Below are 23408 nucleotides of genomic sequence, written 5' to 3' on the forward strand. Positions count from 1 at the left end.
GTATGGTTTGTTATCAGTAATGATCAGGTAGCTGTATGGTTTGTTGTCGTCTGTAATGATCAGGTAGCTGTATGGTTTGTTGTCAGTAATGATCAGGTAGCTGTATGGTTTGTTGTCATCCGTAATGATCAGGTAGCTGTATGGTTTGTTGTCATCCGTAATGATCAGGTAGCTGTATGGTTTGTTGTCAGTAATGATCAGGTAGCTGTATGATTTGTTGTCTGTAATGATCAGGTAGCTGTACGGTTTGTCGTCTGTAATGATCAGGTAGCTGTATGGTTTGTTGTCATCCGTAATGATCAGGTAGCTGTATGGTTTGTTGTCAGTAATGATCAGGTAGCTGTATGATTTGTTGTCAGTAATGATCAGGTAGCTGTATGGTTTGTTGTCATCCGTAATGATCAGGTAGCTGTATGGTTTGTTGTCAGTAATGATCAGGTAGCTGTATGGTTTGTTATCAGTAATGATCAGGTAGCTGTATGGTTTGTTGTCATCCGTAATGATCAGGTAGCTGTATGGTTTGTTGTCAGTAATGATCAGGTAGCTGTATGGTTTGTTGTCTGTAATGATCAAGTAGGTGTACAGTTTGTTCATACAAAAGAAGCGACAACTGTTTATGTTGACATCTTTTATTTTGAGAATATTGCCAGTTTTAATCCTACATATTCCCAGTATAATGGTTTTAGCCCTGGCAGTTGTTACCCCTGTTGCGAGTGGCCAGATATATCTACTAGACTACCAATGTAGGTAGGGGGAGCACACTAATATTTACACGTAGGCTGTGTGCACGATCACAATTACAGATTTCCTCGAAGTTGCTCAATTTATCGGACACACAGTGTACTGACCGTACGTACATTTATACGACACATTTAACCTTCACACCTTTCATTGTACACATATATACTGACCATTTAAAATTTTGTATCTAACTCTCTCGCATTCAATCTTTGAACATTTGCACATGTACAGTACATATGGGGTATCCCCTGTCAGCACACATCAATGCACACTTGCTTCACCATCACAGCTCAACACACTAAGAGGAATTCTTTACACTGTACATAGGTTGCACCATGGGAAATCTAGGCATACAAGCTGCAAGCTCAAGCCCTTTTTATTTCTTGTTTTTATACATTACTATTATACATACAGGTAAATGTACTCTATATATATATATATATATATATACATATATATATATATATAAGTATATATATAAATATTTACAAACAGAACGAACAGGACAGAAGCGTTAGCAGTAAACAGAAACAGGTAAAAAGGCTAGAACTGCTTTATAAGTCACAGACACTAAAACAACAAACAGTAATATTACCTGGACAGGTAAAAAATGTTGATCAACAGATAAAACTAGATAGCTTAACATAGACATGGGCCAGGTGCATTGCTGCATCTTAATGAAAGCACTTTTAGGTGATACCAATCCAAATATTTCTTTGTTATAAATTAAGAAGTACCTAAAAAAAAAAAAAAAATGGCTAGCAATCTTGCAGGTTTGTTGGATCACCACACATGACTGGATGAAAGCTCTAACATAACAATCTGGCAGTAGGTGATACTGAACTAAAACATCAAAATCAGGTGGAAATTTATTCATTATTCATTATATGAACTCACAGAAGGAGATACAGGTGTTAACTGTTGGTCTTATAAAATCTCCTTCTAGACTGTTACTTATTTATAGCAATAAAAAATATACTTAGATGTCATTATACATATCATGGTAAGTTTTCATTTTTTTTTCGTCTCCTCGTCCAATCTTTTGACCCCATTATTGACCCTGTGGATCCACAGTGTGTACATATGTACACATATTTCCCAACTCTGAATAATCAAATTTAAAGGAGTCCTTGGTATACTTCTTGCCAAACAGATGTTGGGAAAAACTCAAGTCAAAGGTTTTACAGGCATCACTTTTACAACATCAACTGTGGATACATCAGTGGTAAAACTGCCATCAGTGAAGAGTATTTAGTGTCATTATGACGAGTCACATCCAAATGACTGTATAGTGTTTGCTGAAAGCCATTAGCCTTTGTCCAGATTTTGAATGATCTCCCCTGTCATCCCCAAAAAGACAAGTGGGTGTGTCAACAAAGGGATTTTAAATCTAATTTTAGTATTATGGAATCATTTTACAAATGTTGTTTTCTTTATTTATTAATACTGATAAAAGAATTCACAGACAGTCTGGTTAACAAATATCACTTCCTTGACTAGAAAGTTTTCAAAGCATATGTAAGAGTCTAGCTCTATTGACAATAAATCACACACCCACATGTCTCGTCAGAAATAGGGCTGTATCAAAATTCTAAATTACCTGTATGTGTGATCTCAATCATCTTCACTTTGAAAAGAGCACATACAGGATTTCAAATTCCAGGTTACTTTATCATTATGCTCAATTCAAACATTTTATCATTCACCAGAAAAATATATACATTTGCATATAAATATTTTCTCTTGTATTCAAACTTCATTCAAATTACCTGAATCAATATTAAGAGCACTTAAATCTCGATATTGCACAATAAGAACACCTTTGTAGAAGAAAGTTTTACACCCAGTAGCTGGCAATCACTTTTAATGACATTCAATTCGAAAATAATTTTTTGTTATAAAAAGCTTTGGAATATTTTCCTAGAAATATCAAATAATAAACGTCCAAAAAAAGTTTGTTACTATTTCAGCACAAGTTAAAATATAATTATCATTTTTATGACGCCCAATACTTGATGTAAATTTCTTCCACTTAGGTCATCCAACAAATGTTACGGTGTCACTGACATTACTCGACAGACTTCGTGTAAACATATTTAGAACACCAATAAAGTGTGTATTGACATTCATGGGTATCTAGTTTTGACAGTGATCAAACATCTCACTGAAGAAATGCATAGTTTTGAAAGACGTCCACAAACGTGTTGTCAAATTGATGTGATTTGTACAATGATGAAAGACTGTTTTGATAAACATTATAAACACTGTTTTTCAATGGTACGAAATAATATCTTTTCTTTGGATTTGATCCAAAATTAAACAAAAATCTAACAACAAACTTTGTTCTCTCCCTTGCTCTCTGTATCTCTTTATAGATTTCACACACACACACTCTCTTTCTCTCTCTCGTAACTGAACAAGTATGTTAAGATACTATTTAGATACCAGTCAAACAGGCTGTATACCATTTAGTCATAGATAGGTAACAGTACAACATCTCCATCAGTATCATCAATATACCTGGTATAAGGTGATTCCTAGAGGCAAATTCCAACATCGTCACAGGTCAAATTTCTGTTGAGCATGTCCATAGGATTTATACATGTAAAATGACATCCTATTTCTTTCCCATATGAAATTCCCTCCAAGATCCCCTAACAAATAAAGATGGAGTCACAAAAATGATTTTGTCACATTTTCTGGTGAACTCTGATTTACCTAGTCTTTAGATGAGATACTATGCAATAAATAAGTTTCAATCATAGTTCTTATATTGACTAATTTTTAGAAAATTTTCTTCAATTTTGTTTTGGATGAACTGTCTGTATCGTCATCATGTTACACATGTTCAATAAAGTGTTGGGTGGTCTTATGAGTTAGATAACACGGTGTGGGAACAGTCCTTTCCACTCACATTCCATTGCTAAGCAATTTGATTCAAAACAATAAAACTACAACCAAGAAATGAATTGGCATTAATATATTATTTTGTAACTTAAAGCAAGATGTATTTCAGTTTCAACCTTGAACAACAGCTTTGTGAAAACCATCTTTATCTTAGACAACTTTTGTAGTGTTCGGACTCGCCTATACTTCTGATCAGGTGATCAGATTTACAGCCGAGTCAGAATGTGATGTCATACGTAGACAGGAGCATTAGATGACTCGGATTCAGATTCCTTTGCAGTGTCACTCTCTTTCTCAATACCATGTTCCCAGTTTCTCATGGGATACGGATGTCCTCCATCATCAAAAAACCTGCGGAATGTGAACTCAAAAAATGCATGCTCGGGATGTTTTCCATTGACCGGATGGTCAGGCTTTTTGATTTCCTCGTCTGGGTCACTTTCTCTAACTCGTTCAGGGTCAATGGGGTCAAAGTTAGACGTGTCCGTGGGATGACTAATTTTGGGTTTGTACAGAGATGTCTGTTTCCGTAACCCCTCAAAGTTCAGTGAGTAAAAGAATGGATGCTCTTTGATCTCGGCGGCACCTTTTGCACCAAGACGTGTCTCTTGGTCACAGCACAGTTTCAAGATCAGATCTTCAGCTGCTCGTGATAGATTGGCCTCCCTCGGAATTTTCAAATTCTGTTTCCAATTGATGACCTATTAAAAAAGAAAAATGAAAATGAACACGACATAATTCCAGATCAAAATTATCAATAATTTATAAAGCTTTATCTATATAATTAACATTAAGTACACAGTCATGAAGGCAAATTGATCTTGCTATCAGAGTCAAGAATGGCTAAATTTTTAGACAGTCATATCAAAACAGTAGCTAGGACTTTTGTCTGGGACAGTAGTCACATCAAAACAGTAGCTAGGACCTTTGTCTGGGACAGTAGTCACATCAAAACAGTAGCTAGGACCTTTGTCTGGGACAGGAGTCACATCAAAACAGTAGCTAGGACCTTTGTCTGGGACAGTAGTCACATCAAATCAGTAGCTAAGACCTTTGTTGTAGACAGTTGTCACATCAAAACAGTAGCTAGGACTTTTGTCTGGGACAGCAGTCACATCAAAACAGTAGCTAGGACCTTTGTTGTAGACAGTTGTCACATCAAAACAGTAGCTAGGACCTTTGTCTGGGACAGCAGTCATATCAAAACAGTAGCTAGGACCTTTGTCTGAGACAGTAGTCACATCAAAACAGTAGCTAGGACCTTTGTCTGGGACAGTAGTCACATCAAAACAGTAGCTAGGACCTTTGTCTGGGACAGTGGTCACCTCAAAACAGTAGCTAGGACTTTTGTTTGGGACAGTAGTCACATCAAAACAGTAGCTAGGACTTTTGTCTGGGACAGTAGTCACATCAAAACAGTAGCTAGGACCTTTGTCTGAGACAGTAGTCACATCAAACCAGTAGCTAGGACCTTTGTCTGGGACAGTAGTCACATCAAAACAGTAGCAAGGACCTTTGTCTGGGACAGTAGTCACATCAAAACAGTAGCTAAGACCTTTGTCTGGGACAGTAGTCATATCAAAACAGTAGCTAGGACCTTTGTCTGGGACAGTTGTCACATCAAGTCAGTAACTAGGACCTTTGTCTTGGACAGTGGTCATATCAAAACAGTAGCTAGGACCTTTGTCTGGGACAGTAGTCACATCAAATCAGTAGCTAGGACTTTTTTCTGGGACAGTAGTCACATCAAAACAGTAGCTAGGACCTTTGTCTGGGACAGTGGTCACATCAAAACAGTAGCTAGGACCTTTATCTGGGACAGTGGTCACATCAAAACAGTAGCTAGGACCTTTGTCTGGGACAGTTGTCACATCAAAACAGTAGCTAGGACCTTTGTCTGGGACAGTAGTCACATCAAATCAGTAGCTAGGACTTTTTTCTGGGACAGTAGTCACATCAAAACAGTAGCTAGGACCTTTGTCTGGGACAGTGGTCACATCAAAACAGTAGCTAGGACCTTTATCTGGGACAGTGGTCACATCAAAACAGTAGCTAGGACCTTTGTCTGGGACAGTGGTCACATCAAAACAGTAGCTAGGACCTTTGTCTGGGACAGTAGTTACATCAAAACAGTAGCCAGGACCTTTGTCTGGGACAGTAGTTACATCAAAACAGTAGCGAGGACCTTTGTCTGGGACAGTTGCACTATTTGCTATGTACCAAGATACATAAACCTCTACTATGCACATAATTTCATTTACTACGAAGTTAAAACTTTGAGCACTTTGTTACTATGTCAATAATGGTGTCTACTAAAACAGACATTCAGGTGTGATGTAATTTGTTAAGCAGGAGATGTGTGTTATATATTAGAAATAAATCTTGACGAATTTCACGTGTTGAATATGCACCAGCTGTTTTTGGTGACAGATCCGAGACTGATATTAATTACATCTTGTCAAGTCTAGGCCTCGGTAATATCAGTGAGACAATAAATTACTTGTCATAATACATCACCTTGAACATTAGTTTAGTTTCATTCAAATTTCAGTGACAAGCCAAATCTTTCACAGTGCTGAGGATGAAGTATACATCACAACAGAAAAAAAAAAATTTCTGTGAATATGTAAAGTAGTTTCAATCTCTTCCCAAGAGTTGTGTAAGATAGCCTAGTAAGCCTGTAGACTTATTTTCTTTACAGACGCCCACTATCAGAAAGCTGATACCTAAATTTTGTTCCTTATGATGAAGCTGTCCCAAGGTGGTACAAATTATTGTTTTTCCCTAATCAATGTTTTGTTCTGCCAAAAATTACCACACTGGCAATCTGTAAGGTATGCCAAATTTCATAAATTCAGAGTAGGGGGTCTCACTAGGCACAAAACAAGAGGTTGTCAGAATGACATCATCGACAAACAGGCCAATTCAATTGCTGATAATTTCTCCCCGACAAAGGAGACAACATTCCCCAAAGGAATGTAACAGATACAGGGCAAGGCCATTCACCTGTCACCTTTTTTTTGTATGAATTTGTGCCAAATCTTTCTTCCCACCTATATCTTAACATTCTAACTCGAGACAGATTTTTGTACACATCTAGGTCAGTGTTTCATGCTCATCGATCCATAAAGACACCTTGGATGTCTCATTTATTTATAAATCTCGGTCACCAAACTTCATAGCTACCCGAACAAATAAATAGACAATTACATATACAAGTATTGTATCACTTCCCAGTCAGGATAAGCCCACAAACCTTCCATTTAAATTTGTTATGGTTATACATATGCTTTATTGGGAAGTCTTAAATAAAAATAAGACATTATTCTAAAAAAAATTGCACAAATAACCAAGTATAATGTACTTATATTTGATACAACAACAGTTGACAAGTATGATTCAGTTTCTATGATAGTTACTACGAGAAAGCTAAATTTCACAAAACAGGACACTAGAATCTATATTCACATCAGGTATGTATCAATTTCACAAGACTGAGTACTAGAATTTATGCTCACATCAGGTATCTATCTATTCACAAGACTGAGTACTAGAATTTATACTCACATCAGGTATCTATCTATTCACATTAGGTATGTATCAATTTCACAAGATTTAGTACTAGAATTTATGCTCACACCAGGTATCTATCTATTCACAAGACCGAGTACTAGAATTTATACACACATCAGGTATCTATCCATTCACAAGACTGGGTACTAGAATCTCTACTAATTCTATCTCTGGATTATCTTGACAATAGATCTATCCTTCATTACAGTTATACTAAACGTCTGTTTCTATGATCTGACTGATGTAGCTTTAATCAGATATCAAAACGTCTCCAACTGCCATTAAACAGGAAATTAAAATATTAACAATTGTGCTTCATTTGACACTTGCTTAGTTATTGAAGTGAGAAAGACTAGGTCTGTTTTCAAGCTGATCCATACCAATGCATTACCTGAATGCAAACATGGGGAGATTTGTTGAATAATTCTTTGTGCTACAACCTGAGCAGCTGGCAAAAGAATCTCGAATATTAATTAGGGTTTGATAAAATCATTTTATGGCCACACATACCACAATATGCTTCCTTATTGATTTTCCACAGTCCCGTGTATAATTTTTCATTGATTACCTGTATCAATTACAATGACGGAGTATTGTTTTCATGGCGGTGTGGACAGAAATAATGTGCCCTTCACAATCTCTTGTTTGGTTAATTGACCATGATTTTCTGGAAAATTGAGGAGATCTAAGAGAAGGGGTAATTTGTCCTGAGGGTACCAAGTGCACAGGAAGAGAGATCCTCACAGTAGGGATAATATACTGTTCCTTATGTCCCTCTATTATGGTACACAACAAAGACTTGCCAAGCCTTTGTTGTGGTCAAGCCTTAAGGCAAAATAAAGCATATGACAGAAAATGCTGGGAATTCCAGAACATGTACTTGTAACCCTGACCTTTTAATTCAATGTCACAAGAAAGATATGATATCACGAATATTATACAGAAGTGATAAGTATGTCTAGATTTGTTTTACGTCACTGATGCACCATGAAAAGTGAATGTGTCGCCCAGTAAACATCCCAAAAGAAACCTGATCTGAGTTAGTCACACATAATTTCTGATCGATCTAATCAATCTTGCCGGTGTGTAAGGTACGTGCTGTGTCGTTATTAGGTAAAATTTTTGTAGGTATATTTAGCATTTACGTTGCTAAGAGTTATTAACAATATATCTTGATACCATGGTTACCTTCATTTGCGTTTCCTGTGGCGTTGGCGCGTAGAAGGGAGGCTGTCCCACCAACATCTCGTACAAAATCACGCCCACACTCCACCAATCACAGCACTTCGTGTACCCTGAAATTATCATTACAATATTGTTATAACTATATACCAATCACAATCCTATGGCATGTTGTATAAGTTTAAAACCTAATAAATCATGTGACGTCATGTTTCCTGGAAACAAACATGCCACTTTCTGTCCATGATGATATATGCCTTGTAAACAGCTAATACTTGGACATTGATTGGCACTAATTCCTAGAAAGCTAATGATAATCCATATATCTATTGATTTGTCTACACACTACTGATCCTCTTCAGGGCTATTGAAATGGTGCACTGTATCTAAACAAGCAAGGACATCTACATCCTACCCATACACAAAACTAAATATTGATACAATAAATTAATTTATAATAGGATCCTGCTTACCACTACTATATATATCAGACAATAAGCCCAAATCACAAGCCAGTGGAATTACATTTATTCTGCAATAAGCCCATGCCATGACTATTAGCCATAAAATGAACCCATAATACATGAATCTTAAAGGACAATTTAGTACAATTTGGATTTTGTTTCACCTCATTTTAAATTGCTTCATAATAGGGATTTAATTTGATAATCTTTATCAACAAACCATTTAAACTATCTGTCTGGCTTGATAATTAGGCAAGAGACAGTATTCACTTCCTGCTGGATTTCAAATTTGTAAGTTGAATAAATCCTTAGTTCCTTATTTACAAAAAAGCTGAAATCCTGCAGTTGATTTATACAGAACAAACTGTGTCATTGAAATAGTAACTTCAATGTTCTGATAACTTTAGAGGATCTACAAATACAGCAATTCATAATCTAATGCAATGAATTACCACATGTATAATAATGACTTGTGGAACATCGGTACCAGGTAAAGTCATTTACAGTTTCACTAGAATTGTGGCATATATAGTTGTCTTATATCTGATGTCTGATACATTACCTGAACCACTGACAGCAAGGACCTCAGGAGCAATGTAGTTGGGGGTGCCGACGAGAGAGTGTGCGAGACAGCGGTGGTTGTGGCGTTTTCGTCTCCGTTCTAGGGGCTTTAGGGGTTGTGATTGCCCACACTTACACTCTACTTCCGATGTAAAATTTACGTCCATAGAATCTTGTCTAAGGTGGTGCCCTGTCATATCAAGAGAAACAATTTTCAATTAACATTTAAAAGTCAGATATGAGCTCCTATAAGACAGAACAGCAGTGATGTGAGAAATGGACAGCAAACAGCCCCAGAATCAGACCAATATCCCAGAATCAGACCAGAGCTCCAGAATCAGCTGCCAAACCCCCTACCACAATGTCAGTCAACTCTACAGATATGAAATGAGCTAAGAGCGGGTGACAAACTAAGGAAGAAAACATAATGATTATAACAGTTGTTGACTTGCTAGAAACAGTGACAGTAGTACAATTAAACCTGTCAACAAATTCCTGTCTAGAATCCATGTCTTTCACTTCCTGATGTAATATACATTTCATAGTAGCTGAACCTTTATGAAAAGACCACCTGTTTATAAAGTCCATTTTCTCTAATCCCTTGAGTGTCTATAAAGACCACCTGTTTATAAAGTCCATTTTCTCTAATCCCTAGAGTGTCTATAAAGACCACCTGTTTATAAAGTCCATTTTCTCTAATCCCTAGAGTGTCTATAAAGACCACCTGTTTATAAAGGCTGTTTTCTCTAATCCCTTGAGTGTCTATAAAGACCACCTGTTTATAAAGGCTGTTTTCTCTAATCCCTTGAGTGTCTATAAAGACCACCTGTTTATAAAGTCTGTTTTCTCTAATCCCTTGAGTGTCTATAAAGACCACCTGTTTATAAAGTCTGTTTTCTCTAATCCCTTGTGTGTCTATAAAGACCACCTGTTTATAAAGTCTGTTTTCTCTAATCCCTTGAGTGTCTATAAAGACCACCTGTTTATAAAGGCTGTTTTCTCTAATCCCTTGAGTGTCTATAAAGACCACCTGTTTATAAAGGCTGTTTTCTCTAATCCCTTGAGTGTCTATAAAGACCACCTGTTTATAAAGGCTGTTTTCTCTAATCCCTTGAGTGTCTATAAAGACCACCTGTTTATAAAGGCTGTTTTCTCCCCTTGACTGATTGTATATAAGTACCTCTTGGAGAAAGCATTCATTACATAATTAATTCTCATAATGACAATGCATTAGTGCATTATTGCCTTTGTGTAAATTAATGTAATGATGAATCAACATTATTGTTGTATAAGTAGCATACACAAACTACAATTAACAGAATAATATTTCACCACTGTGTCTTCAGCATGCAATAAGCTATAATGAGATTTCCCCCTGAGTATGTTTACAGTAGTTGCTTTAACTCACTGGATCATAATCTGACTAACAGGATTTGACTCATTACAAATTGTGTTGTAACTCATTACACATTATATTGTGACTCATTATACATTATATTATGACTCATTACACATTATATTATGACTCATTACACATTATACTGTGACTCATTACACATTATATTGCGACTCATTACACATTATATTGACTCATTACACATTATCTTATGACTCATTACACATTATATTGTGACTCATTACACATTATGTAATACTTGCTAATATTTTGTGTTGTGACTTTAACTCATTTTGTTCTGATTCATTACACATTATGTTGCGACTCATTTCACATTATTCTGTGAATTATAACACATCATGCTGTGACCCATAACACATCATGCTGTGACCCATAACACATCATGCTGTGACCCATAACATATCATGCTGTGACCCATAACACATCATGCTGTGACCCATAACACATTATGTTATGACTCCTTACACATTATGTTATGACCTGTTACTTAAAATCTTGTGACTCATGGCACATTATGTTGTGACCCATTACACATGTTGTAACTCATTACAAGAGATGTTACAACTCATTACACATTATGATACATATCATTCCATCATTCTCCTATGACTAATTACACATTCTTATGTGTGACAAACAGTTGTCCGATATTGTCTTTTATTTCTAATTATATCCTGTAGGTACATACATACATTATGAAATAAATCAACATTTATATTGGTTTGGCCTTTGCTATATTATGACTATAAGATGCGTACCAGGAATCTAGGCTATAGTGTATTGTAAAATATGATTGTTTACTCCCAACAAAGACCAGCAATGGAATGTGGGGTACATGAAAGGCCTACACCTACATACGTTATACAGAACCAACTCTTGGGTACACATAGCCTCAGTATTGTCACCTCACAAAGCTACCATTATAGCCAATTTCAATAGTATGTATGAATGCCCAAGCCTGAACATCTCTGTTTTAAGTTTAGATAGCATATAGTCCTATACCCATTAAGACTGCTAGTTGAGGTCAACTTAACCCGACTAACAAAGGCATTCAGAATGCATACAGATCACATTATATCAGCCATGTTGTAGTTTTAAATACCTCTCAGACAAAGGTAGCAAGCCATGTCATTCGGAAAATTCACAGCAATTCTGAAAATGTTATCTCTAATAAAAACCTGCTCTTCACTAATGGATAATTTTTGTTGTTTGTTACACTAAGTGTAATGAATTTTAATGACGATAAAAATCTGCGAATATTTACTATTTACTCGATCGAAAAATCCAGGTGTGTTTACCAACTGAACTCTAGACCATAGGAAACAACTCCGCCGTCCTTTTCACAGAATGTGTGCATACATGCATAAATATTCAGCCAACTATAAACAGCACTAAACCTATAACTTAACGGCAGTACATATATGCCAACAATCCTAATATTCATACACGTAAGATTCACCAGTAACATTTTTCTACAAAAGATCAGAGGATTTGAAGACTAAAAGAGGACACAGGAAATTCCAAAGAATTACATAATGGACAGTGTTCCTAATGTGCCTTAAAATAGCATAATGAAAGTAGATAAGGTGTATCTGAATGACCTAGTGTTACCATACCCCCTACTTAATATAATTTTACCCCCTTCACATTAATTTGTTATACATTACTTATCATAGTGCTACTCCCCTTGGTATCAATTTGTAATCCCACACTAACCATAGTGTTACTCTCCTTGACATTACTCCATGGGTAATACAGCACTTATCATAGTGGTACTCCACTTTGCATTAGTCAACAGATAATCCCCTCTGATCATAGTGGTACTCCACTTGGTAATAGTCAACAGATAATCCCCCACTTATCATAGTGGTACTCCCTTGGTATTAGCCAACAGATAATCCCCCACTTATCATAGTGGTACTCCCCTTGGTATTAGCCAACAGATAATCCCCCACTTATCATAGTGGTACTCCCCTTGGTATTAGCCAACAGATAATCCCCCACTTATCATAGTGGTACTCCCCTTGGTATTAGCCAACAGATAATCCCCCACTTATCATAGTGGTACTCCCCTTGGTAATAGCCAACAGATAATCCCCCACTTATCATACTGGTACTCCCCTTGGTATTACTTATCAAACAGATAATCCCCCTGATCATAGTTATCATAGTGGATATTTTCCTATGTCCTATGCTGAAAAGGATACAACTTTGTCTGGTCCATTCAGCAGCAGGGTCATTTTTTACAATCATGTAGTGGGATTAATAAGGCTGATTTGTCACCCTCTACAAGTGTGTATTGAGATATGGAAGGGAAATATTTTTCTCTTCACCTTAAAGGGATTGAGGGTACAAGGAATTAATTGACAGACTCGACAGAACATAATTGTAAACAAACTACAGAATACAATTATCTGCTTGTTTTATACAAGAGATAACCACTGACCATGGTCACCATAAATCTCAGTGATGCTACTGACCAGCCACAGATCTTGCGGAATGCAATCCATCTAATATCTCGGTCAGCTGTGTTTGGTCAGCAGTTATCTTCAGGTCTACAATAATTTTGTAGGTAGAGACAGATCTAAATAAGACACCTACACACAGCACATGTAGCCTAGTTACACTTGAGTCATGAACCATGTTGTAGTATGAAGTAGTCCTCAACACACCAGTACCCACTGGTTAATGGACAAATTCCAGGTGTGTTAAGGCAAAAGGTTGGTTCTACATGACATTTGACAGCCAACCTAACACCTTCTACTTAAATGATTTCTACATTATTATTGAAGTTTCTTTCCTTTCTTTATTCCACTAAGATTGTTACAAGGATCTAGATCAGCTAGTTCCATGTGTAACAAGATCTGGATCAGCAAGTCCCACCTTATGTAACAAAGATTTAGATAGGCTTGTCCCATGTGTAACAAAGATTTAGATAAGCGTGTCCCATGTGTAACAAAGATTTAGATAGGCTTGTCCCATGTGTAACAAAGATTTAGATAAGCGTGTCCCATGTGTAACAAAGATTTAGATAGGCTTGTCCCATGTGTAACAAAGATTTAGATAAGCATGTCCCATGTGTAACAAAGATTTAGATAGGCTTGTCCCATGTGTAACAAAGATTTAGGTAAGTGTGTCCCATGTGTAACAAAGATTTAGATAGGCTTGTCCCATGTGTAACAAAGATTTAGGTAAGTGTGTCCCAGTGTAACAACAAGATCTGGATCAGTTAGTCCCACCTTGTGTAACAAAGATTTAGATAAGCGTGTCCCATGTGTAACAAAGATTTAGATAAGCGTGTCCCATGTGTAACAAAGATTTAGATAGGCTTGTCCCTTGTGTAACAAAGATTTAGATAAGCGTGTCCCATGTGTAACAAAGATTTAGATAGGCGTGTCCCATGTGTAACAAAGATTTAGATAAGCGTGTCCCATGTGTAACAAAGATTTAGATAGGCTTGTCCCATGTGTAACAAAGATTTAGATAAGCGTGTCCCATGTGTAACAAAGATTTAGATAAGTGTGTCCCAGTGTAACAAAGATTTAGATAAGTGTGTCCCAGTGTAACAACAAGATCTGGATCAGTTAGTCCCATTGATAATGACCTTAAATGAATTCTTAATTACTGGGTCTATCAAAACACAGTATTAAACTCAATTTAATAAGGAAAAACACTCCACTCATTAAAGCTGAGAATAAGGAGTATGTTCAATATGTACAAGATGAGGATTACCCAGAGAAGCAATTGTATAATGTAGTATATATTCATTTAAATGAGCTCAGTGAGAAAGAAACATTACAAAACAAACCTTACTATTTCAATAATCTGTGAATTTTCAGTACAGAACATGCATTCTGAGAATATAACAATTCATAACACATGAACGTGTACAATTAAATATCATTAAATGTTTGTAGACTTATTCTACTGGAAATTTGAAAAGAAGGGCAAGAACATTTCTTAAAATAACTCATAAAGAGATTAAAAACTTGTGTATATAATACCAAAAGAAATTTTAATCTTAATTTTGAATTGCCAGATTGAATCTGCTTAAATCGCGGGCATTGTCCTTGAACATGATATATATCTAAATATGTTCTCTAACAATGGGAAACCTTACAGGCTAAGCATCTAAATGTATTCTCTATACTAATAAATCTTACATAACCCATTTATGTCTTCTGGGCCAATAGTAAGCACATTTATACTCTCACATTTACCTAACATAAACAAAGTTCTGCTGCTTTTGAGTATGTGGCTACAATTTTATCACAAGAGACGTCCACACCACAATATTATATTACAAATATGATTAAAAGCTACAATATATTGACTGGTTTAAAATCCTGAAGATTTTGCCCTAAACTGCTGACAAACAATCACATTACTTATATCATGGATAGGAAGACAATGAAAATGTACTGAAATCTATCTATGTACCAGCAGATATAAACATTCCTAAAACATACAATTTATACATAAGTAAAGAAGAAGTGCAAAAGGTAACATAATGTGCCTGTTTCTATTGGTAAAATAATGTGCCTGTTTCTATTGGTAACATAATGTGCCTGTTTCTCTTGGTAACATAATGTGCCTGTTTCTATTGGTAACATAATGTGTCTGTTTCTATTGGTACCATAATGTGCCTGTTTCTATTGGTAACATAATGTGCCTGTTTCTATTGGTAACATAATGTGCCTGTTTCTATTGGTAACATAATGTGCCTGTTTCTAATGGTAACATAATGTGCCTGTTTCTATTGGTAACATAATGTGCCTGTTTCTATTGGTAACATAATGTGCCTGTTTCTATTGGTAACATAATGTGCCTGTTTCTAATGGTAACATAATGTGCCTGTTTCTAATGGTAACATAATGTGCCTGTTTCTATTGGTAAAATAATGTGCCTGTTTCTAATGGTAACATAATGTGCTTGTTTCTAATGGTAACATAATGTGCTTGTTTCTAATGGTAAAATAATGTGCCTGTTTCTAATGGTAACATAATGTGCCTGTTTCTAATGGTAACATAATGTGCCTGTTTCTAATGGTAACATAATGTGCCTGTTTCTAATGGTAAAATAATGTGCCTGTTTCTAATGGTAACATAATGTGCTTGTTTCTAATGGTAACATAATGTGCCTGTTTCTATCGATAAAATACTTGTTCTATTGGTAAAATAATATGCCTGTTTCTATTGGTAACAAAATGTGCCTATTTCTTATGGTAACATAATGTGCCTGTTTCCACTGATAACATAATGTACCAGTAACACAATGTACCTGTTTCTATAGGTGAGATGTAGTATAGCTTGTCAACATTACAATGTCATATACAACTTTAAACCATACATTACAACACAAAAGTCTGTTACATTGTACTACTTTCTTGTACATTTTACTCACCTTGTGGCTGATAGTACATGGAATTATGTGTCCATCGAAACCCGGTACATAATCCAAAGTCAGTTAGTTTCATGTGTCCATCTTTGTCAATTAAAATATTGTCTGGTTTGATGTCTCTGTGTATGAACCCCATTTTATGCACACTTTCAATGGCTAGCACTAATTCTGCAATATAGAAAACAGCAAGAGGTTCCTCGAATATTTCTAGTTTGATAAGAAGACCCATGAGGTCTCCCCCTGGCACATAGTCCATCACAAAGTACAGGTTATCACGATCTTGGAAGGAATAGTAGAGTTTCACGACCCACTCATTGTCCGCCTCAGCTAATATATCCCGCTCCGCCTTCACATGAGCCACCTGGTTACGTTTCAACACATCGCTTTTCCTTAACATTTTCATTGCATACAGTTGATTGACCTCTTTCTTTTGTACCAGGGCCACCTCTCCAAATGCCCCGACACCTAATGAACTTATTTTTTCAAACATGGATTTATCCATTTTTGCTCTTTTTAATCGGATATAGTTGGATTCTTTCTGATGAAGCATGCGCCTCATTTGGTGCTGAGCTTCTTCAGACAGTCCAACTTTCGACATTTCACGTTCTAATTGCAATCGTCTTTTTTCTCGTTCTTTGTGAGATTTTAACACATTTTCTATATGTTGTTCCATATAAAATTTGAATGCCTGCGGTGAATAGTTCCGTACTAGAGTTTCACCACGTAAAGAGTCCTTTTCTTTAGCATCAGCTTTTCGCTCTGGCATTGGAGATGTGCACCTTGTTTTTTCCGAGTGACTACAACTACTTGTGTCAGAAACTGTTGATGTTGTTTCATCTGTTTCATCATTTTGTTCATTTTTACTTGCACCGTTAACTTTTTGAGAACTTCCCCTTGACTGTTTACCTGTGGAATGGGGAGGAAGAGGTGGAGGGGACATCACTCCCGTTCCTTTTGTTGGCACAGGTGGAGGTGTGTCCGAAGATTCTGGAGAAATTCTATTTAGTATAGGCACTCTTGGTGGCAATGGGGGCTGTTCCTGATTTTGCCCTTGAATTTGACCAAAATGAATTGGATAACTCATTTGCAACTGAGGGTGAGATGGAGGTGGATGTTGAGCGAATGGAGTCACTATTTGCACATGAGGGGGTAAATGAGCCTTGTTGTTCTGTTTCCCAGGGTAAGGGGGAGGGGGTTTATCAGGGATTTTATCTGAAAGTCTTTCTGGAATATCTGAATTACTCGTTGATGTGGTTGACATGGGTGACTGGTTTGTGCCTCGTAAGGATATGGGAGAGTCTGACCTTGGGGTTGACCCCGGAGTGTCCAGAGGGCGTCTGATGTAATCGTAAGGTCCCTGACCCCGCTGTACCACAACACTACGAGCAAAGTGGGGACCATGCTGTCCAAGGTTTATCTGAATCTGTGGCTGGCCTCCATGACCTTGACCTCCGATATGAGGGTGCATGGGGTCAGGACGCATCATCGATGACTTTGGTTGCACGATATGTGGCTGATGTTTGATTTTTATTTGAACTTCAGGAGTCGGTGGTCGTGGGCTTGGCACTCCTACTTTCGCTTCATAAGACGACACATAATTTGTACCAGGTGATTGTGATGTCACATAATTTGTACCAGGAGATTGTGATGTCACATAATTTGTACCAGGAGACTGTGATGTCACATAATTTGTACCAGGTGACTGAGACGTCACATAATTTGTACCTGGTGACTGTGATGTCACATAATTTGTACCACGTGACTGTGCAGATGGCTGTGATGTTACGTAGCTGGTGCCCTGTGAATGCGAAATGTAGTTTGGTCCAGGAGACTGGGCCGGGGACATAGGTATTGTTGCCGTCATAGGCTTAGGTTTAGTCACTTTTTTACTCTTAACTGTTTCCGACACAATTTCCGGCTTAGTACAGTAAGCCATTGATTGTGCTGGAGAGAGAGCAGTCTTTTTGAGAACATTATCCGATCCAGTGAGCGAACCCGGTACAGTGTTATTAACAGTGATCTGAGTCTCGTATCTTGGAGTAGGCCGATACACAGGAGGAACTGTGGATGAAATAAGGTGTGACTGTTCCGTATGACCTTGATTTGATATGTTTACTACTGGTGATCTGCTCACCGGATGCTGACTATATGGAGGTGGTGGATTGGAATAACGGATAGTTATCTGCCCTTGACCACCAGAACCTCTTCCATTCGGGTTTGATATTGTCACCAACTGTCCTGTAGGTCTCTGTACAATGACGGGCTGGTGGCCCACACTGTTGACCGGACTCCGCCGTTGAGGTGTGATATGCCCTGCATGTGCAAGGCCTTGTGCTTGTTGCTGTTGATGGTGTAGTTGGTTTAACTTTGTGCTGTGTTTAATATGCGGTTGTCCTGGAATAATTTGCTGCATATCACCAGGTGACTGAATCATGTTTAACGGTCGAGATGACAGCTGTTGGTTGACCATGTGATGGTGGTTATTTAGTTGCGGTCCTTCCATCATAATTTGTTTGTTCACTGGTGTGGTTTGGTTGACACCCAGTGCTGAACTACTTGACACTATCGGTATCCGTGGAGGCACTGGTGGAGGAATCTGATCACCATTGGTTACCGGTATTACATTCACCACAGATGTATCGTTGGGTATCGTCCGACTGGGAAGTGAACACTGCGGACTATCAGACCTTTCACTTGTACTGTCTGTAAAGCCATTTTGCACTGGCATTTCAATACTTTGTTTACGATTCTGTATGAGTTCTGTAATGGAAAAAATTCACTCTTAATATATGTTATATATGCATCAAACATAAAATACATCAGAAATCATACATATACCATCTCTCTCAACAGCTGATCATGTACTGAAAAGTTCTAATGTACCGAGATTTTCACATCTTTCATTACCACAATGAAATTAAACTCCAACAATCTATAAAGACTAGATCAGTCTGACTGACAGGTATGCCAATGAGTTCAGATATCAAGATCAATATACAGTTTAGTACAATGTCCTGTAACAGCTGGTACTATGACGGTAAAGACCGGTGAAGATGTTAAGCTATCAACACAAAATCGAAAATTACAAATTCATCAAATTTATTCCTAAGGTTTTGACATTCAGTTCATCAGGGTCAGTGAAAATTTGCAAAAGGGAGCATCATTAAAGAAAATAAATTTTAAATTAAACTTACGTGACTTATCAATCTTGATGTAGCCATTGTGTCCTCCAATAGACTCCTGTAAAACAAAAGTTTAACATTAGGCATGTTTTCTGAAGTGACAAAGATGTCTAATAGGTCTATCCAAGTATGGTTTCAGAAATAGAGCACAAGTTGTGAAAACCTAAATTAACACAGGTTTCTTGAGTAAACAAACCTTCATTTGGTTTGTACCATCTTGTATAAAATTGAACCTACAAATATATATAGTCTTCATGAATTTTCTTTGTGATATATTATTGTACATCTAGAATTTCCATCCTATACATACTTTGAGTCCAATAAAATCATGCACTTGCAGCACTACATAAATACCATATCACCAACAAACTACCTCTTTATAATGGCCCTCATCTGTAAACTTTCTCTTGAAAATGAGACCTGTAAATTTCTTCTTATAAAGACCTTTGACCTTTATAATTACATTAACCTTTTCAAGACTTCTGACCTACAAACCATTTCCTTATAGGGAACTCTGACCAATTGATCATCATCAACTATATGCCTCTTTAAACGACCTACGACCTATGACCCACAAACCTTCTCATTTAACTGATTCTTTCATTCCTGATTTCACCTATCCTAATGTCTGTTAACAGCTATGGTCGTTTAGGACAGTCCCCAAGGTATACAAGGTGAGTTGTAACTACCATTTTCAAAAACTCTGTATGTCTCAACCAGGGGACAGAAAACAAAGCCTTCCTCTATAGAGGTGATTCCTAAGCTAATGGCCAAAATTAAGGTAGTGTCAACAGAAAAAACTAAGGGGAAAGTTGATTAGAAAAAAATTGAAAAGATCAGATCACACATTTAGTTGTCTCTTGCAAATCACGCAATGGGGATTGCAGGTACAATTCTTCTGCTCTATCTGCAGGGCAGATGTTTACATGGTAGGAAATGCCATCGTGTTGTTTTGGACCATAACAAATTCTGACATGTACTTATCCTATTAAATCAACAACCAAGTAAACAAGGAGGAAATAACATTAGAATTCTGAGGGCATTGGCTGCCCCACCTGTAAAATGTTTCTTTTTCTATGGCACAGTATTACCTTCTAACAAATGAATATCTTATTCTTACTCCAATGAAAGTTTACAACTATATCAGCAAACATCAGGTATTGTATTCTATTCTTGTATTCATCATAAATAGAATTTGGAAAGAGACCTTTTTTTTCATTAAACACAAATTTTCAATTTGACTAAAGGAAAAAATTTAATTGAAGACTTTCTATTTATATGTATTGTGGCCAAGATGAAAATTTGGTGAACACTGACCGTTGGGTGATTCACAAGTACTAAATATCCATTCTTAAAATATTTTTACAAGTTTAAAGAGGCCCGCTGGTCACAGATAATTCCATTATACCACAAAGCAGTACAGTGATATGTAAGCCATGTAACCGTGGCATCCGGCCAACTGCCTGCAAACATTAGCAATATTACACAGCCAGCTAGAAAACCCGGACCAAACACAGCCCACTGGAGCAAGGTCAGGAATTCACTTCAATTGGTTCAAAACAAAATGTACACCATTGAGAAAGTTTTCTTTATGAGTTGTGTATGAGAAATGTGTATGTGTTGGTTTTACTGACGCAGATCAATAGCTATTATTGTACGATAGTTCAGATAAATTTACATGGCATACATGCCTTCTCATAACTTACAGACATACAAGCATACTATGAAATACATGTTCAGAATTTTATTTTGTGGAGAGAAGCTGCTGGACTTGTTACACAGTAAGATAACCTAGGTATGATATCACTGGAACATAACCAGTTCAAAGTCATTACATACACAAAAGATGTATAATTGTTGTACCAAGAGCATGAGATTTTAAGTGAAAAAATATCATAAACTTATCTTAATTGATCAGAGATATATAAATATAAGTCAATTGTAAATTCATTAAAACTATTAAACCAATGACATCACATCTATACTACTCACATATCTATGAAGACTCAGTAGCTCAGTGCTACACACCTCTCAGCCCTGACTCAGTAGCTCTGTACTTCTCATCTATCTACCCAGACTCAATAGCTCTGTACTTCTCACCTTTCTTCCAAGACTCAGTAGCTCTGTACTTCTCACCTATCTAACCAGACTCAGTAGCTCTGTACTTCTCACCTCTCTACCCCAAGTCGGTAGCTCTGTACTTCTCACCTATCTACCCTGTCTCAGTAGCTCTGTACTACTCTGACTCAGTTGCGCTGTAATTCTCACCTATCTACCCAGACTCAGTAACTCTGTACTTCTCACCTATCTACCCAGACTCAGTAGCTATGTACTTCTCACCTCTCTACCCAGACTCAGTAGCTCTGTACCTCTAACCTCTCTACCCCGACTCAGTAGCTCTGTACTTTTCACCTCTCTTCCCAGACTCAGTAGCTCTGTACTTCTCACCTATCTACCCTGACTCAGTAGCTCTGTATTTCTTATCTCTCTACCCCGACTCAGTAGCTCTGTACTTTTCACCTCTCTTCCCAGACTAAGTAGCTCTGTACTTCTCACCTATCTACCCCAACTCGGTAGCTCTGTACTTTTCACCTCTCTACCCCAACTCGGTAGCTCTGTACTTCTCACCTATCTACCCTGACTCAGTAGCTCTGTATTTCTTATCTCTCTACCCAGACTCAGTAGCTCTGTACTTCTCACCTCTCTACCCCAACTCAGTAGCTCTGTACTTCTCACCTCTCAGCCCTGATTCAGTAGCTCTGTACTTCTCATCTATCTACCCCAACTCTGTAGCTCTGTACTTCTCACCTCTCAGCCCTGACTCAGTAGCTCTGTACTTCTCATCTATATACCCAGACTCAATAGCTCTGTACTTCTCACCTTTCTTCCAAGACTCAGTAGCTCTGTACTTCTCACCTATCTACCCAGACTCAGTAGCTCTGTACTTCTCACCTCTCTATCCCAACTCGGTAGCTCTGTACTTCTCACCTATCTACCCTGTCTCAGTAGCTCTGTACTACTCTGACTCAGTTGCGCTGTACTTCTCCCTTCTCTACCCAGACTCAGTAGCTCTATACTTCTCACCTTTCTACCCAGACTCAGTAGCTCTGTACTTCTCACCTCTCAGCCCTGACTCAGTAGCTCTGTACTTCTCACCTATCTACCCAGACTCAGCCGCTCTGTACCTCTCACCTCTCTACATAGACTCAGTAGCTCTGTACCTCTCACCTCTTTACCCAGACTCAGTAGCTCTTTACTAAACACTTCTCTACCCTGACTCAGTAGGTCTGGTCTACTTGACTACCCACCCAGACTGAAATAGCTGGAATGTTTGAGGCGGTGTTAGCAGTGAAGGGAAGGGTCTTTATCCTATGTACAGGTAGTATTCACAAGTATACAGACAGCAATTAAAATTGTTAGGAGCACATAACACTTATCCCAGATCTTGTATAATATCTGTCTGCAAGAATATGTCTGCCACTTATCAGTGCTATTCATAAAAGGAATGTCTACAACTGCCCAAATCTAGCCCCATGCTGGTCGCATATGTGGTTTTAATATGTATCTTTCAAAATTATTCACCTCTTGCATGGCATTTTAACTCTAGAACACTGCCTAAAGAATAAAGTACTGTTAGAAAATAAAGAGCATATTTGTCTATAGAAAATATTGAATCATTTTACTTTATTGCAATTGTATAACCTTCCTTCTATATCAGTTAATACATAAAGTCTTACCATAGTTCAATAACCAGAATAATACACACACTATACCACTTAACATATATACAATATATATCACTGGCAGAGTAAGATTTTCCTTCTCAATGAAACAGGCTTGGTACAAAACAGGTAGACAACATCCAGAATTTTTCAGGAGGAAAACAAATTACTGAAAATGAACAATGGGACAGGTGTAGTGCTTGAGGGAAATTCAGTCATTTTACCCCGTGTGGTCCTGATCAAAGCCTTACGCTTATAT

At 37.3% G+C, this 23408-nt stretch overlaps 1 protein-coding gene across 1 annotated transcript in view; it reads right to left on the minus strand.

Moving 5' to 3' along the window:
- Window positions 1-613: 613 nt before the first annotated feature.
- Window positions 614-23408, minus strand: part of LOC132547931 (serine/threonine-protein kinase LATS2-like) — a 45862-nt gene continuing 23067 nt past the window's right edge. Inside the window, exons 3-7 of the mRNA XM_060211734.1 lie at window positions 19440-19485; window positions 16249-19005; window positions 9430-9618; window positions 8410-8516; window positions 614-4349 (exon numbers count right to left, since the gene is read on the minus strand). Of these exons, the coding sequence (XP_060067717.1) occupies window positions 3879-4349; window positions 8410-8516; window positions 9430-9618; window positions 16249-19005; window positions 19440-19485 (3570 nt within the window). The 3' untranslated portion in view covers window positions 614-3878. The remainder of the gene's footprint in view (window positions 4350-8409; window positions 8517-9429; window positions 9619-16248; window positions 19006-19439; window positions 19486-23408) is intronic.

Source organism: Ylistrum balloti, unplaced genomic scaffold, assembly GCF_031769215.1.
Source record: "Ylistrum balloti isolate Yb309-2 unplaced genomic scaffold, AGI_CSIRO_Ybal_v1 Utg369990, whole genome shotgun sequence".
Taxonomy (NCBI): domain Eukaryota; kingdom Metazoa; phylum Mollusca; class Bivalvia; order Pectinida; family Pectinidae; genus Ylistrum; species Ylistrum balloti.